The sequence below is a fragment of the Carassius carassius genome, chromosome 3 (genome assembly GCF_963082965.1).
Source record: "Carassius carassius chromosome 3, fCarCar2.1, whole genome shotgun sequence".
NCBI lineage: Eukaryota > Metazoa > Chordata > Actinopteri > Cypriniformes > Cyprinidae > Carassius > Carassius carassius.
Window position 1 is genome coordinate 7,760,303 of NC_081757.1, and position 19,108 is coordinate 7,779,410.

General features: G+C 34.0%; 1 protein-coding gene across 1 annotated transcript in view; it reads left to right on the forward strand.

Moving 5' to 3' along the window:
• LOC132117872 (ADAMTS-like protein 3) overlaps window positions 1-19,108 on the forward strand; it is a 172,676-nt gene that overhangs the window by 99,050 nt on the left and 54,518 nt on the right. The window contains exons 4-8 of the mRNA XM_059527206.1: window positions 54-181; window positions 5,257-5,302; window positions 7,871-8,107; window positions 10,834-10,960; window positions 17,460-17,534. Of these exons, the coding sequence (XP_059383189.1) occupies window positions 54-181; window positions 5,257-5,302; window positions 7,871-8,107; window positions 10,834-10,960; window positions 17,460-17,534 (613 nt within the window). The remainder of the gene's footprint in view (window positions 1-53; window positions 182-5,256; window positions 5,303-7,870; window positions 8,108-10,833; window positions 10,961-17,459; window positions 17,535-19,108) is intronic.

Here is a 19,108-nt window from a genome sequence, read left to right on the forward strand (position 1 = left end):
AACATAAAAATGTATTGCAACTTGGTAAATGTTGATGTTTTTGTGTCTTGCAGTCCTCGAGAACGACCCGTTCGGATGAGGAGAGGGACACTGGTTGGGACGCCTGGGGCGCGTGGAGTGACTGTTCTCGCACCTGTGGAGGCGGAGCCTCGTATTCTCTACGCAGGTGTCTCAACGGAGTGTGAGTGAATGCACATACATGCATTTATATCTCCATGAGATCTCAAACACAAACCCTTCCTTTAAAGCTACGGTTTCAAAATTATTCTGATGGCACACTGACTTCTAATAAGGCGAAAGTTATACTGTATATAAGAGAGTACAGTATGTAAGTTTCTGTGAAGATGGCAGATTGCTTTATGGCAGCAACATATGTGTACAGTATTACACTCTAATTTAATTATATATTTACGATACATTCAATTGCAACGCTATATTGACATATTAACTGATACACTATACAGTTGTAAGCTGTAAAATATACTGGCAGCAATTATTTCATCCCATAATACCTGAAACAATGTCACCATAATAATAATTTTGTTTTTGTATTGAATCACTGGCAATCAGATCTAACAGGATTTTATTTTATGTTTTTTGGGGGTTTTTTGCGCAGTGTGCATGTGCTTCAAAAAGTTTGTACATTTTAGTCACACTTTAAAATCATTGAATTTTATTGCATGATATCAAAGAAAACGGCTTCCGCAAACAAACCATGCTTTTCTGAGAACTTAATTTATTTGTTATCTGTCTTCACACAGACCAAGCACAGTAAAAAAAATCCTGTCAAATATCTGTGTTTGTTTTGTTATTGTGCTTTATATGACAGTGCCACAGTTGATTTCAGTCGTCAACAGCAGATATCTGTCATTGTGATGTCAGGCCGCTCATGGTTATGGCTGACCTCAGAGAGGACCGAGAAGTGCATAATTTCCAGAAAGAATGGAAAACATGACAGATACTTTGGATTTAAAAGTCTGTGTTTCTCCCTCCTTCTAATTCTACTTCTATTTCTGCCTCTCTCACTACTTCTAAAGGAAAGGAAAAAAAGTTTTGTTGCTCAAACAATAATGTAAGTACACATGCCATTAATTATGCATGTGCATAATTTACATGATTTAGAATATATTACAGCGAAGTCGTTGTCATTAGAATGAAGCCAAGAGAATTTAATCATTCATGGATACAGCAAAATGTGTTTTCTGGGTATAATATTAGTTTTGAAATGCTAATTGGCTTGTTTTGTTTTAAGCAAATTTTAGTTTCTTGAACATTAAAATGTAAACTTTGCTGACTAAAAAGTAAAGTTTGCTAACTTTATAATTGTTAACTTTGTGAGGCGAAATATCTGTTTTTTCGCATGTTAAAATAGAACATTTTCCTATCCTTAATATGCTTAGATATTCATCAGATGTTTCTCCTGAAAAGTGTAATCCACTGTGTAGATATAAAAATAATGTTTGACTAGCCAAACACAGCAACACTATAAACCTAAAGAAGTTGGCAAGAGTAAAAAAAACCTGGAGTAATCAGTTACCTCAAAGATTAAAGTCAAAGTTTAATTAAGACCATTTTATTAGTTTGCACTCAGAAATGTAAATTAATTTTGAAATATCTGAGTAAGCTTACTAAATTATAATATAATCTTTTAACTTTAACTCTAAATTAATACTAAATCTTTTACTTAACATTAAACTTGCATATAAATGCAAGAAATCCCAGCCAACTAAACTCAAAGCAAGTTTCGGGAAGTTTCGTTCAGTATGGCAATCTTAAATTAAACCAACGAGGTTTCATAGATGTTCAGTTGTGTGTATGTATTTTCACAGTATTTTCACCTCCTAACTGCTTGTCCAGTCACGATTCTATAATGGTACAATTTACCATTAGCCGATGACATTTTATTTATTTATTTATTATTTGCATGACATTGAAGTTCTTTTTAGAATAATTGTACATAAGTGGGTTAAGCAAAACAAATGTGATTATTTCTGAAAACTTTGTAACTGTAGGCAGACATTATGGTACAGTAGGCCTACAAATATTTTGTTGGAGATATGCGAGTAAAAAATAATAGATAAAAAAATGGATAATAGAAGGTGCAAAGGTGGCGCTGAAAGGCCAGTACAAAAAAGGCCAGTATAAAAAAAAAACAATAAAGCTGTAGAAAAAATACAGTGTAATGAATTACAAGGCTGTAGAGAAATTACATTATTGTAACCGCTATAGTCAGTCGTGAACTAAAGTGGGCCGGTCTTAGGCATGAAACTCAAGGGTTGAAAATGACTCCAACTCCGGCTCAGTTGTTAGTAAAAGGTTTGGTACAGTACTGAGTCCCATTAGCCAGTCAACGCTGCCATGATGTTATTTTCCTAGTGCTTTGGAGTAATTAGTCACATGCCATTTACGACTCAGATGATTGGCTCCAAACCTGAGAGATATTATGTACTTTCGACTGACTAACTGCCACTGAAATGAATGGGAACGCTAACGGATAGCTCCAGGTGTGTCAGACCTCGCTGAAGCAAACAGAGCAATGTTTTGATTGCACAGCAATGGAAATCACCCAATGAATGACTTATTTAGAATTGTTTATGCACATTAATACTGGGATAGATATCTGTTTTTTTTATTGTGTTGGATGCAATTGTGTTTTTGTTTCACACTGCCCATTACTTCATTGCTGGAGGGTAGATGCCAAGAGCTAAAGCAATGCACAGAAAATGGAAATCATGCGCCATTTAAACCGCGATACTCATTTAAAGCTAATTGACCGGTTAGATCCGACTGAAAACAAGAGAAAGGGCCAATTATGGCTTGCTTTCAGGTCTCATTGGAAATGCTTCTGCTGACCCTCATCGTAAAATTGTTCTCATTGATTTGCAATGAAATGCTTCCTGTGTGAAGATTTATTTTTTCCAAGAAAATTCAAACATAATGCAGAATGGTTTCAAGTCACTTTTATTAATGTCCCCTGTAAAATACCCTTCAGAAGTTTGGGGCCAAGATTTTTGATGTTTTTGAACTCTTAAGCTCTCCTTGGTTAGATTTATTTGATCAAAATACAGGAAAAACAGAACAATTATGAAATATATATTGTTCTTGTTCTTATTTATATTGTTCTTGAGTTAATTTGACACATAGTTTGGGAATTCATTATTCAAATTTTTTTCTTCAAATCAATAACCATTTTGATATTTGAGGCCATTTCGTCCACAGAAAAATGTCTTGCACAGATATTAAACAGACCATCATGAGTTTGCTGTGTGCTACTGGAATAACCTCAGCTCTCTTCCTGCTTTTGTTTATTGTCAGTAGAACTTTAGAAGAGCTGCAGCGGTGGGCCAGCTTGTGTTGTGATTGCGTTCTGCTGATTACAGGAAGATCTGGAAGTGATTCCACAGCTGATTATGTGGTCAGCGAACAAAGACGCTCTTTCTGAATCGTAGCATCCGAGCAATATCGCTTGCACACAGGCCAGAGCACCTGTTAAAGAGCACTGGAGCAGAAATAACAGACATTGATGGTTTGGAGTGGAGACAGGGAAGGCTATAGATGACCTGAAAGAGAAGAATGAAACAGAAAAAGACTTAACTAAATAACTCTATTCTGCCCCTTGAAGCAGCCTTAAGAATGCAGTGCATACTTGTTGAATTGTTAATTACTGGGGGTTACTGTTTAAAAAACTTGGGGTCAGTAAAATTTTGTAAAAAAAAATAAATAAATAAAAAATAAAAAAAAAGTGTTAAAAATTTAGCAAAAATATACAAAAAAAAAAAATCGAATTTCTGTTATTTGAAGAATTCTGAAAAAGAAAATCACAGTATCAGAATATGAAGCAACATATTCAATATTTCTTTTTCTATTTACCATTTTCATTTATTTTAAAGATTTAAAGATTTTTAATATGTAGTTTTTATTATTAATTTTGATTTATTCATTTTTCTTTTAGTTATTTGTTTTCTTGGTAACTACTTAAAATAGAAAATTGTGTATATATTTTATTTTATTTTCCGTTTTAGTAGTTAATTGTAATTACCCTGTTTCTGCACTATAATGTGAAACTGAAGACAATTCATCTTTACCATCAGAGGAATCAATTTTATATATAAAAAAAACATATTGCAATAGAAAACACTTATTTTAGGCTGTAATAATATTTTTCAAGAGTACTGTTTATAATATATTTTAACTACAAACTGTGATTGATCACTGAATCTATATGAGCTGCATTCTCTTGCATGACTTATTATTTGATCTGATTGCCAAATGGTAGGTTTTTTTTTTTACACAAACTTAAAATTTCCACTATGATTACTGGATACCTCTTGCTGAATTAAATATGCAAATGTAGTGATGTTATGTGACAACAATATAGCAATGTGGAATAATCTCTTACTGTTAAAAATCAAGTATGCAGTACACTGTGCAGTATCCAGTGAATAAATGCTAGAATTTCATCCTACATCATTTCGCTCAAGGGCAGGACGATTGCAGAGAAAGATTGAGATCATAACAGTCTGGTTGCATCTTCCTTCCACCCTTTAGAAGTCTTGTGATGTGAACCGTTTCTGTTTAGGGTGACTGCTGCTCTTCTGAACGGAATTAATAAGATGAAATATGATAGGCTAATGTTTTAAGGCTGAGGTAATATGACATTTAGAAAGTCAATATCCTGTTGTTATTCTTTCTGGTTTTCTCTTTATTTCTGTCTCTAAACATCCTCTTCTCAAAACACATTGCTGCATATTTCATACAGCTGAAGCTGGATTCATGTTTTTTGGAGAAAATCACAAATTGCAAATAGTTTCCTGTTTATTATTATTATTATTATTTAAAAGCACTTATACTGGATTGACTGTTATTACCTGACTGGCTTTTTTTTTGTGTAGAGGGAATTTATTTTTCAATATAGTATGTATTCATTTTAGGTTCTCAAGAAGCGCACAAATATATGGAATGATATTCCGGACATTATTCAAAAGGAATTGCAAATTGTATTTGAAATTGCATTTTCAATTTGTGGACGCATTCCATACAAATAGACAAAGAGTCTCACAAACAAGCGAGCAGTTTAAAGAGAGAACAATCAAGAGCAGGTCTGAAAATCATTACTGTAGGGATAAATAGTAGGATGTTCCTTTCACCTTGATAATGTACTGTAATATTGAGACAAAAGATGGAGGGGCTGCGCCACAAAGAAGAACAATGACTTTGTAACATATCAGACTTTCTTGTTTTGTGTTTGTTCCACAGGAACTGTGAGGGCAGGAACATCCGCTACAGAACATGCAGCAATACAGTAAGTCAGTGTTATGAGGCCCACCGGAAATCTGTGTCTGAAATGTTTTGCCCCTTAACATCTAGAAATACACAGCATCTCCACGACATGATGGTGGCGGCAACAGTACTACAACGAGAATAAAAGTTACAACTTCTTTCTTTGTGTAAATATTTGGGCGACCCTAGGCAAATCTTCCCACAAAGTAATGTAGACTTGTGAGGCGTGTTTAAACAAGGCATTTTAGGAGGGTGTGGATGAGTTGTAACTTTAAAGGGTTAGTTCACCCAAAAATGAAAATTATGTCATTAATGACTCACCCTCATGTCGTTCCAAACCTGTAAGACCTCCGTTCATCTTCGGAACACAGATTAAGATATTTTAGATTTAGTCCAAGAGCTTTCTGTCCCTTCTTTGAAACTGTGTGCACGGTATACTGTCCATGTCCAGAAGGGTAATAAAAACATCACTGCGTCACTACGGATTTATGAACACGGATTGACAACAGACCCGCAAGAGAAGAAAATGCTGAATAAAGTCATCTTTTTTTTTTTTTTTTTTTGACCAAAATGTATTTTTGATGCTTCAACAAATTCTAACTGACCCTCTGATGTCACATGGACTACTTTGATGATGTTTTTCTTACCTTTCTGGACATGGACAGTATACTGTACATACATTTTCAATGGAGAGACAGAAAGCTCTCGGACTAAATCTAAAATATCTTAAACTGTGTCCCGAAAATGAACGGAGGTCTTACAGGTTTGGAACGACATGAGGGTGAGTCATTGATTACATAATTTTCATTTTTGGATGAACTAACCCTTTAAGAAAGAATATCTTTTTGGGTTTGAGACTTTAGCCTTTGCGACTTTTCCAATTTTATTTATGCGCAAACAGCTGTAACACTCCGAAGAGAACGGAAACTTGAAATTTCATTATATGACCCCTTTATTAAACAGCCAGCATGTAATGCTAGTAGCTAGTAATATGCATTTTAATAATTAACTACAGCAGTTAACAGTAAGAATTGGTCCCTAAACTAAAGTGTTTAGTTTGAATGGAAAAAAAAAAACTGGCATGGACCCAAATGATTTTCATGACATTTAGTCATTTTGCTTTTGTTGTATTAGGCTTGATCAGTGTAGTCTGATTCGTGAACAAATAATTCTTATAACCAATTGTTTAACTGATTCTTTGAAAAATTGTTTAAATGACTCACAATTTTCTTGGTGTAACAGCTCAGAATTAAATAAAAAAAAAACAGTTAATGGAGTTGTTATGGAACCAGAATGGTGCCCTATGATTCAGTCAATAGTCCCCAACCACTGGACAAACTCATTTAGAGAGCAGTTAGATGCCCATGTGTCTCAAGGACCATTTCAATCAAAAGCCAGTGTTTTTCTACCATTGAAGTGGTTTCATCTGGAATCACATTCCTCCTTCACCCACAATTCCAATCAGAGCCATCTGGGAAAGATTCCCAGCATAACATTTATCCCATTTCCGTCAAAACAGTGAGAACTGATGCTCGGTCTTCCCTGTCAGGCTTTATAATTGCTGTTGATGAGGTCCATTGTCGAATTGTTCTTTTTGTTTCCATTACGATCCTGACATTGAGGACTTGTGATTTGTAATCGCTCTATCCGATGGAGACACTTCAGTCATGGGCATCACTGATGATCTTTGCACATGGGGGCTTCAGAGTCGGTCGGATGATTAAATGAGTTCAGAGCCCCGAGCTGCAGAGGAAGAATTGTGGTTTTCTTTAGTGCACAGGAGATGACATAGGAAATATTGTTTTTCAAAACATGGAGGCCTGCCACACTTCAATTACACTGTCACCATTCGTTAATGCACCCAGTCATCTGCATAAGCTTTATGATGTTACACACATGATCACGATTTAATCTCGCCACATAGAAAATAATATTTCCAGTGCCATTGTTAGGTCAGCTGTTATTTTTGGGCCTTTTAGCGTTTCTATTTTGTAGGCAAAGATGGTGCTAGTAGTAACTCATTATATATAATTAAAATATGTAATCCGATTCCAAAAATGAAACACTTGTTAATAGATTATATAACATTTTAACATACTCATCAGACTGCATACACAAAATGGCAGTAAATTATTAATAAATTACATTCATAATTCCTCCTAATTCTTCTTTAACAAATTTGTAAAAAGAAATTCCCTTCTATTCTTTATATAAATGTTTGGGAAATCTTCCAGTTTTGTGGATTTTTTTTTTAATAAACTCGTTTTTTATTTTAAAATAATTTATAATATTTTACATTTGAAATAGTATTTTTTTAATTAAATAATTTAGTTGTTTTAATGTCCATATGATACAGGATTATCCTGTTCAAATTAATGTGATAAATTAGGTTAAATGAATAGAAATGTAATCAAAAAGTAGTTTGATTATTTGACCTAAAATACTTAATGTACTGTAGATTGTTACTAACTACGATTTCCAGCATGTAATTTGTATTCAGTGATGTAATGCACTTTGTTAGAAAATCCACCTAAAGATATTAAAAATATTTGATAGTTGCCAGATCTTTCTCTGTTTTTCTTCCAATCAGGACTGTCCTCCAGAGTCAGGTGACTTCAGGGCTCAACAATGCTCCGCCCACAATGACATCAAGTACCAAGGACAAACCTACGAGTGGATACCTGTGACGTACGACCCTGTTTCACCCTGTGCCCTCCGATGTCAAGCCAGGGGGAAAAGCCTGGTGGTGGAACTGGCACCCAAAGTGTTGGATGGCACTCGGTGCAAAGCGGATTCTCTGGATATGTGCATCAGTGGGATTTGTCAGGTGAACATCAATGAACTTAAGCTACATAAGCTGATAGTGAAGCACCCTTTGAGTTTGAAATATTAGTCCATGGCATTATAAGAGTTGTCATAAGAGGCACTATAGCAAGCATTGACTGTTTACTATACCTGTTTTACGTGGTGTTGAAACTCAAATATTTTCTTTTATTTTCTTTTCTTTTCTTTTCTTTTCTTTTATTTTACAGTGTAGGGGTGGGTGATATGACCAAAATCGTATTTCATGGTGTGAGTTATCACCATTTCATTTCATGATAATAATATGGATCACAGTAGAGTTATTTAATTTTTTGTTTTGTTATTAAAAATAAGACAGACACAATAGCAGTAAGATACTACATTATACAAATTCATTAGGAATTGAACAGTAGGTTTATTTAACAGTAGCATTTAACCAAATAATATAACTAAAATAATTGTTAGTGCACGTGCATGTTGTAATGCTTATCCACTGGTATGGGAGAGAGAAGAACTTTTTTTTCAGATCGTCCATTGTTTATTTGCTTGATTTTGGCTGATTTTGTACTTTGTTTCTGGCTTGGATTTATGAAATATTCTATAAAAGACTGTCTAACGGAAGTGGGAGCTTACCAGGTGCACTTGAACGCAGTGCGAGATGGCAGAACTCCCAGAAAACCAAAAGTAAAAACTAAAATCTGAAAATGTTATTTATACATAAGCCTATTTAAGTGAGCATTTACAGCGCTTAGGTTAATACATCTGTCCTTTAAAGTTCAGTCTAGGCTTGTTGATGAGGTGAAGAACACTTTTCTGAAGCCAACGCCACTCAGTATTTACGAGGCTGAATTCTTGACCTTTTCAGCCCTGTTCTGACATGCATTACAGTAATATTAGCACAATGAGAATAAGCTTTACAGTTTTATCCAATTCTTTTTCAGAATATATATGGATCAAGTGTCCATCCACTAAAGTTACCAAACCATCTGCTTCTGCCATAGTATGAGTCTTTTTTACTGCGTGTTATTGTTTGGTGGTACTGACGCCAACAGGTTTTCCATCCTGGATATTTCTAACAGCATAACTCACATTTCCTGAAAATATAAAAAAAACTTGCAGCTAAAATGGAAAGATAATGAAATAATGACCATAAACATAGGAAAACTGTCTCTCTTTTTCAGTGTTACATATGTGGGGATTTGGGGTATATTTAGGTCATGATTCTGCCAGATTAACCTTAGTTCTGTGTCTTTGTGTGAGCAAAAGACAGAGAAAGAGGCCTGAATCGACAGAAAGACAAGGAATCGAGTTTCCATTTGACCATGGCTCTGGTTTAGGAAGTTAAACACAGGATTTCCAAAAACAGGGTCTCCAATTGCTTGGAAACTAACATAATTACTTGCATACATAAAATAGTTTATATAGCACTAATTTTGCATTCATTTTGCAAATAGCTTTCCAGTGCACCTAGAGAGTGAATATCTTTTTTTAGAGTTTCTTGGCTATGTTTGATTCTCTGAATTCCAAAAATAGACTGAAATGTGTCATTATTTACCCTCATATGGGTGTCTTTTCCAATAGGGATCACATAAGGAAAAATTTCTTAAGGATGACAGGGGATGAATGCTATTAAGCCCCGAAAAAAAAGCACCATAAAAGTAGCCTATATCTCATATATGCACAATATTCAAAGTTCTGTGAAGTCATTATCTATTGGTTGACATGCTGGAACAACTTATAATACAATTAAACTCTTTAAAAATCTCGTTTGTGGTTCTGTATATATATTTAATAGATATATTATAATAAAAATGGTGCATAAAAGAAATGTTCTGCCACTCTGCATGGTTTAACTTCCATTTGCTCTTGCATATTGTGTAACTGAAAGAAATATATACATTTAAATATATGCAACTCTTAATATTACAGCTTAAATTTCTATGTGTTTGTCTATTTCTTACAAAATGATATCACATGGCTTTGGAAGACTTGGAATATAGTGCACAAATCTTACATTTATGGAGAGGTTTTGGTCAATTGTGGAGCTCAAAAGTATGCATCCCCATTTAATTTTGTTGACAAGAGCTTCTGGCACATTCAGCTAAACTTTGCTTTTCTGTTCCACCGAGAAAAAAAAAGAAAACAGATGGTACGTAAATGATGACAGAATTTTCATTCTTGGGTGAACTTTCTTAATGTTTTCAGTAGACATAGCCTCTCTGTTTTCCATCTGGCCCATTGCAAAGAAACACAATGCACTTAAACTAAATCAGATACAATCATCAGTATTCAATGCAGTACTGCACGGTAACTGAATTCGACAATGTTGATGAAACTTCTCTTGCATTGCACCGAATATTGAGGAAAACTGGAGGGAACATGTATGGGGATGAAAACTTATGAAAAATGATTCAGTATTCTTTCTATGTTTTATATGTTGGCTCTCTGTGAATTTTTATAATGCTTGTTAGAGCTTAAACATTGTAGTTTGGAGCCGTGCGCTGGCCAGTTTCTCAATCCACATCATTTTATTGTCAGTTTCTATTCTGTTATGGAGGAAGCATGATTTGTTGGTTGAGGTCCTGAAGTTATGTTTGCTTTAAAAATCAGTTGCCTCTCAGAATAGTGTTGCAGCAGGAGGGATGAATCAGGAAAATGTTCAATTCAAAATACCTTTGTGGATCATTTGGAGTCTAAGTCAAGTTTCCTATTTTGCCTTTTTCTGAGTTATGCCTCTGTATTTTCCAACAGGAAGTCGGCTGTGACCGACAACTGGCAAGCAACGCTAAAGAGGACAACTGTGGCATTTGTGCTGGAGACGGTTCCACTTGTCGACTGGTCCGAGGCCAGGCTCTGCCACACGTGTCACCTGAAGAACGTAGGTACACGCATACATGAGCACATGTTTGTGGTTTTGTTTTTAGACTATTGCTCTGTTTGTTGGAGCATCCTGAGCAGCCAGTCAAACAACATTGGATCAGCCCAGGGCCGTAATCACCATAGACACTGTGGGGGACTGCATCAGTGGTTGTCAATGTCAAAATTATGCTCAATCAAATTAAAGTAGGTGGAATTTATTGTTCACCATTTTGGTATCATTTAAAACTGAATGTGAGGAGACAAGAAATGTTTGGGGTATTGAAAATGTTAGGTACACAAATAGGAGTGAATTACACTCCTAGAATTAGAGCATTTCCTTTACTATTCTGTTCCTTTTTACTTTATAAAAAACAAAAAACAATACAAACGAAAAAAAAAAAAAATACACCAGGGTTCAAGACATCAGTATTATCTTAGATCAACCGATGACATTTGGACAGGAATTGTTTATAAATATAGTTAGAGTTTGACTTTTTTTATATATATATATAAAAATTGTGATTTAAAATGTGTTTTGTTTTGTAGGGCTGCACAATTTGGCCTTAAAAAAGCTATTTTATATATTATTAAAAATAATAATAATAATAAAAAAGTCAGCTAATGAAGTGCAAAAGATCGCACTTATGGACACTGCACATATCCTTCGTAAGGTGCTTGGGTGAATCGCTGTGATCTCTTGTTGAGATCTGGATTCACCAGTACTACAACCACAAATAAATGGGAGAAAAAGAGAATAATTCTGTATAATAATAATAATAATAATAATAATAATAATAATAATAATAATAATAATAATAATAATAATAATAATAATAATAATAATAATAATAATATAGAAGCACTAAACAAATACAAAGTTTTTAAGAAAATAATAATAATAATATAAATAACACCAACAACAAATTATTATTATTATTATTGTTTTTTTGTTGTACTTATGATTATTATTACTGTTAAATATTAAACAAATAAGAAATATTATTATTGTGACATTTCAGTGTAACTGTGTTTTATATTTTTACTAACTAAATGTCTATTTTTATCAATAAGACAGCCATAATATTGATACAAAATATTATTATGTTGGAAAACCACAAGTAGCCCTTTAAGCTTTTCTTTTGTTGTCAGCAGGAAGTTCATAAGGGCTTTTCATTACAAGTTTGGGAAGATGGTTGGCACATGTTGCATTAGCAAATGCAATCCAAACTCAGAGCAGATGCAGAAATAAGCAGTTCTTATGGAGCAGCATTGACTACGATCCACCCTGAGATACTGAAAACACTGGATCATTACTGCTCACTTGTAAATGAACACAGAACCATGCTTCACTCAGACGTACATATGTATTTATTGGATTGAATCACAGCTAATTTAATTTAAGGTGATTTAATAAGCCCTATCACAATTTCATTTTGTTTGTTTCGATTAACTGTGGTGCTCAACATGATACTATACATCTAAATAAGTCAGTGGACTTTTCTCCCTTTATCTTAAATTTAAATGTTTATTGCTGTATCAAATCAAATAATCCTCAAGGTTCAGAAACACTCTAAAGCCATAAACTCTTAATGTGTTTTAAGCAGTCTTACATTCCCTGTGGTCTTCAGTTAGTGCAAGCATTGTCAGCTTTATTTGCCTGCTTAATTTATGTGAATGCCAGCAGACGGATTGTTTGCATTCTGGGACTGAAGATAGAGTTATTGATTCCCTTTAAAGCGTGTGAGGGAATCTCAGCCCATTTGTGAGAAATAACACGCTTCATGCTGTGGCTCTTGCTTGTAAATAGCTAGATGTCATTTATTTAAGATTATTACCCAAATACTCAGTTTGTGTTTCTGTCTGCTGGGCAAGTATTGGGGTTTTAGGCAGGATGCCATTGCTGAAATCATGTCTGTTTAAAAATATCAAATAACAGAAGCGTTTTATATGACAACCACACCCCAAATTAATTAAGACAGCTAATTTTTATTTCTGTACGGCTGAATGTTGCCTTTAAACATTCCAGCCTGAAGAACACAAGGCTATTTCTGTGGCACTGTGTTTTCGCCTTGAGTTTTATATTTGTTTTGGGAAGATTCTGCGGTGTATTGTGTTTGGTGGCTGCTGAGGATTTTTCCTCATCCAAAAATTCCTTTGTCTTACAGCAAAATGCTCCACCGACTTTGATTAGTTGGCTGCACAGGCAGCATTTTAAGACATCATAAGCACACTTCCCACGCAAAGGCTGTTCCAAAGCGTAGGAAGCATGACTTAGCTGACTTCTAAGATACCTTTGGCAACATCACATGTGGAAAAATGCATTAAGATTACCCTATGTGAGATGGATGACACAGTACAGGATAATTATAAATATACACTGCCGTTCAAAAGTTGGGTTGGTAAGATTTTTTAATGTTTTTAAACACTATATTATGTTTTGCTCGGCTTCCTTTCTTGAGAAAAAAAAAATACAGTAAAAACTATAATAAATGTGAAATATTATTACAATTTAAAATAATTGATTTTCTTTTTGAATCTGTTTTCAAATGTAATTTATTCATGTGATGCAAAGGTGAATTGTCAGCATCAATACTCCAGTCTTCAGTGACAAATGATCCTTCAGAAATCATTCTAATATGCAGATTTTTTGCTGCATTATATTTTTGTGGACATTGTTATGTTTTGTAAGGATTTTTTGATGAAATGAAATTCAAAAGAGCATCATTTGTTTGAAATAGATTATTTTTTTGTCATTGCTTTTGTTACTTTTGATCAATTTAATGCTTCATTGTTAAACAGAAGTATTCATTTTGTCATATTTAAATAATAAATAAATAATACTAACCCCAAAACTTTGAATGTTAGTGTACTTAATTCCTTCAATATCAGATTATTTTCTGTATGTTTTAATGGATTGTTATTAGCCCAGCCGCATGCTAACACCAAATTCTATTGAATCATTTGTGTTGTAGATCATATTGTTCCAAATCGGTTTTGTTTCAGTTGATGCTTCCTTAGGTGTCTAGCAATGTAGGCAGTAGAAAGCAAGGCAGCTCACTAGGTTTTGGAGCAGGGCCTGAGCGACTGGAACTTTTCTCCTAACCAAAACGTTTTCACACAATCATGCTATTCATTTTCAAAGCCTGTTAAAGCAAAAACGAGGTAACTCGATCCAAACAAGTTATGCATTCTTTAATAAAAGCCGTCTCACTAATAATTCACATGCGTGGCACTGACATGTAGGCTTCTCGTAAGTCGTCATGAGGTCTCCAGATGGAAGTCCGGTGATCGGATAGGTCATTCCCCAAAAGACTTCAATCCAGTGTGGATGACGGCCAGGATCCCAGAGTGTCACATGGATCTGTTAATATTAAAACGCAATAAAATTAAATAAAATAAAAAAGCTGCTAATGAGCCTCTGGCTCATATAATTCATTCCTTTTACTCTGCAGTTACTCATTTCTGCATTTTTGAAAGGAGAGCGAAAGAAGCACAGATGCATTTTGGGAGCGTTTGTGTTATTTTAATTTAACTTGCTGCTCGATGCATCTTTGTGGAGCAGTTAGTCATATTAGATCCCCCCCCCCCCCCCACATCGTTATAAACAAATTTGAAGTCACACTTGCATGGTTGGGTTGTTTTTAAAGTGAAGGAAATTACGTCTTGGGTATTTTTTATTGGTAATTTTAAAACGCAGCATTGTTTGAGCATTTTTTTCCCTGTTTACAACAGAGTGGTGTCTGAAACTTTATTTCATTATAGCAATAAATTCCATAACTTTCTAATTATGTTTCCAAAAGTAAATATTTTGGGGCTCCCATGACTTTGGCGCATTTCCAAGCCCTATAATTGCTGGATGCAGTGAGCAATTGCTGAGTGAAGGGAAAAACACCTCTTTTCCTGCACTAATTCCTGCTAATGCAATAAACTGCATTAACACTTAGCATCTACACAAACTGCTAACTTTATGTTTGAGCCAAAAGTTTCTCAGTTAAAACTGTTAAAGAACTTATTAAGGAAGCTAAAGCTACAAGCTAAGAATGTTTGCTGTTGAAACCAAGGACACTTAAAACACACTTTTAACAATCTCACTATATTTATTTGTCCACTAAAAATATTCAAGGGCTGACATGTATAAACGTGTAACAGAATATTTATGTATTTTTTGTAATTTTCTTTGTAAAATGATGACTGTTCCTATCACTTATCATGTAAGTTTTTTAATAGCGTTCTATGGTGAAAACAACAGTGAAGGAAATTACATTTTAACAATTTTGGAATAAAATATCTTGATTCCTTTACCTTGTTTAGGCCAATTTCATACAGTATCTACCATGGCATACATATTTTAATATACATTTTATGGAAGCAGATTAGACAGTAATAATTAACACTAAAGACACGATGCACACATGCATATACCAATTAACATTTTATATATATATATATATTTTGCATGTGAATTGGGTTTCATGCATGTGAACTGGGATACGCATGATTGTATCGTGTCTTTTGTGTGAATTATTATTGAGCCTAATCTGCTTCCATAGAAATTTAAGACATTGTTGTGTCTATTGCAAGAAAAAAAAAACCTAACAAAAAACACCTTGATTTTATGTGTTGTAAATACGGTGAAATAATATTTCCAGTGTTTGCATATTTTTATGAAAAGATTTTATGATCTTGATTGGAAATTAAGTGCAATAAAAAAATATGTGAGCAAGTGATATTTACATTAGTTTTTAGTTGTTTTGCATACACTTGTCTCATATTTCATATCAAACATGCCCTTTGGTACACTGTAAGAAAAGATAAATCTGTAGAAAAATGGATAGAAAATAACAGTACATTTCTTACAAACCTAAATCACTACACAATGTAATTTATCATTTAAAATACAGATTAAACATCTGTTAAAAATCAATACCAAAAAATTCCATCATATTTACATTGTACATTGGGCCGTATTTTTATAGATTTTTCTTAAAGACACAAGTTTTGATAAAAATTCTCCCTCTAATAACATTTTGGGACTAAACTTTTTTCAATGTTTTTGTTTTTTAATTGTTGTGGGTTCCATATACGGTACTATTATTAACATAATTATGATGATGTTTTTTTTTCTTCTGTTTTTAATACAGTACAGCAGAAATAACACTATGAAAATGGTTAATATTGACTTTTGTTAGTAGCAAGCAGTTCAAAACAATATAACAAAATTATAACTTAAGAAATAAAATGAAACAAATATGAACAGACATGATGAATAAAACTGTATTTAACTTAACAAATACTCTCAACAATTTAAAATAGTGTTTATTTTAATTTTCACACACTGAAAAAAGCAAATACAGCTTTTTTCCCCAACTTTAACTTTAAATGTTTTGTTTGTGCCTTTGAAATTACTCCTACTATCCTTAATTAGGTGTATTATTTTGTGGTTTAGGCTCAAAAGAATAATTTTAAGCACAAAGCATTTTTTTCTGCAAATGTAATTGTGCAAGTGTAATTGTTTATTTTTATAATTATTTATTCATAGGTGTACATTCACACCATGATATAATTAAGATGTTTGTGTGGATTCATTTGTGAATGCATTTTGCGATGTATTGGAAATTCTTTTTAAACATTTCTGGGGACAGTTCCATTTAGGGACAAAATTCCAAATACCAGGACTGTCCCCAGAAAACAGGGATCTGGTCATCTTGTTTATCAAGTATGTTCATATTTTTAAGGAATCCCATTTTCATCCTTGAACAAGACACTAAGATGCAAAATGTAATAATAATAATAATAATAAATTCTGTCATTATTTACTCTTTTGTTGTTCAAAAACAATTCCAAATATATATGTCTGAACATCCTCCAAAAATCCTTATGGAAAAACATGAGGGTGACTGTTTCTTCACTCTGTGGGATTATCCTTGCAATAAGTCTCTTTGTGCAAGAAATCTAAATAAAGAATGAAAAGAAGTAGGGATACAGCGTAACTGGAGAGATTTCCTGTATTCCTCCCATTCTCTCCATTATCCTCGTTCCGCTTGCTTTTACAGAACACTCTCAATCCAACCATAACTGAAAGCACTCAGGCTGTTCTCTGTTGTGGTTTTCTGTTTACTGAGCTGGAAATTGGTGGGTTTTCTTTTTTCAACAGTACACTGGGAAGCCACAAATGTTTTTTTATGGAGGGAGGTTGAACACATTAAGTGTGTTGCAGTGTGTGTGTGTGTGTGTGTTTGCAATTCATTTACTCTCAAATGTAATAATGTATTTATGTGCACTTCCATATCTCATATAATCAGTGGATATTGACATGAACTGTGAGGGATGCTGTACTTCTGATCTGAGTTTGGAGTGAAACACTGCATTGCATGTTGAATTTAGTGAGTGACCTGCCAGTTATCATCTAGGAAATAAATGCAGTTGTTCTGCAGATTAATCCAATTTTATATTTAATTTCATGCAGTGTATTATGTGATGCTTTAATGACTTTCTGGTTTGTGATTCTTCTTCCACAGCCTTAAAAACAGTGATTGAAGTGCCGATGGGTAGCAGAGGCCTTAGAATCACATCCAAGGGACCAGACACAATTGGTGAGATTATGCATATTAACTTAATACAAAGATCTGTGGTGCTTCAAAGCTTCTGGGTCCTTGACCTGACATAAAACTGTCATGAATGAAGTCTCGGCTTATTCTGGCAGTTAGAAGCCATACAAGACTAGTCAGGAAGGGTTAAGATTCAAAAGGATTTTCAACATTATTACTATGATTTAATCCAGCTATCTGCCATAGGTCTGAGGCCTTAGAGCAGGGGTCACCAATCTCGGTCCTGGAGGGCCGCTGTCCTTCAGAGTTTAGCTGAGTTTTCCCACACTCTCCCAGAGAGAATTTCCACAGTCTGAAACTTAACGCTACTGGGGTAAATCTCTCAGTTTCTCCTGGTTTTATGTCATCCTAAAATCAACTAAAATACAGTAAGGTTTTATATCTAGCATACAGAAAGTGAAACGTATTTATGTATTTTTATGTATTTGAAAAGTTATGCGAGTCATTATTTATGTGGGAATGTATTATATCTGATTATAAACTTCATTGTAAATAATTTAGCAATAATATAGGATAACTTTCTTTTATAATAATGTTGAGTTATATTTACCATAAATAAATTCAAAAAATTCATTTATTCATTTCAACATAAATTTAAGTCAGCTTAATATTTGTGCAAAATAGTATTTATTTATTTATTTATTTAAATTTTCAGGAGAAATATCGGCCAAAGGTTTTTATTTATTTATTATTATTATTATATTTTTTTATTGGCTTTGTGACATTCTTCCATATTTGAGCAGTTCATTATTTAGGAATATAATGTATTTGATTATATAGGAATCGTGGAAATTTTATAGGAAATTTTCTTGATTGTATGGAATAGCTTTCACTGCATATTTACCCAAAATCAACATTGAATCAAAGTCGGACCTCTCACACTGATGTCAGTTAAAATTAGTATTTTCCCCATGTTTTTTTTCCTAACATTGGGGATTTCCGATTTGTAACATCCTTGCTCCTCTCAGGAAGTTGTCACAGGCCATCAGAAGCATCCGAGCCTGATTTTCCAAAGAACTCTTCCCACTCCTGAAATATAGTCTGAATTTTACAATACTTCCACAGTGACACGGCCAAACTGTATCTGAAATGGACGCCTGGTGTAGTAGCATAGCGTGGGAATTCATATGGATTTTATATCTTTATATCTAGTCTGAAAGACCCAAAAAAAAAAAAAAAAGAAATTTCCTATTACCTGAGTGGGACTGGCAAATGCTAAGAGTTTGAGGGAACTTTAGGATAGAGCAGAAGAATGAAGTGTTCATGCAGGCTAATTTGTGGTGGCTGAGAGCCCGGTATGATGGAGACGGGGCCAGTAATCTTACAGACTTCCATAACGGACACACAGAGTATGCCGAAGTCCAATCCCAGTGATCCGTTCCACATCCGATGGACCCACACTCACACATGTACACACTTCCGTTCTGTGGAAAACTACTATTTTCCCTGTACACACACTGATATCTAAACCCTTTAACCTGTGCATAACTCCTTTTAAGTTGCAAACTAGACATCCATCAAGAACTACAGGCATTTAGTGGATGTTTGACTTGTCAGAT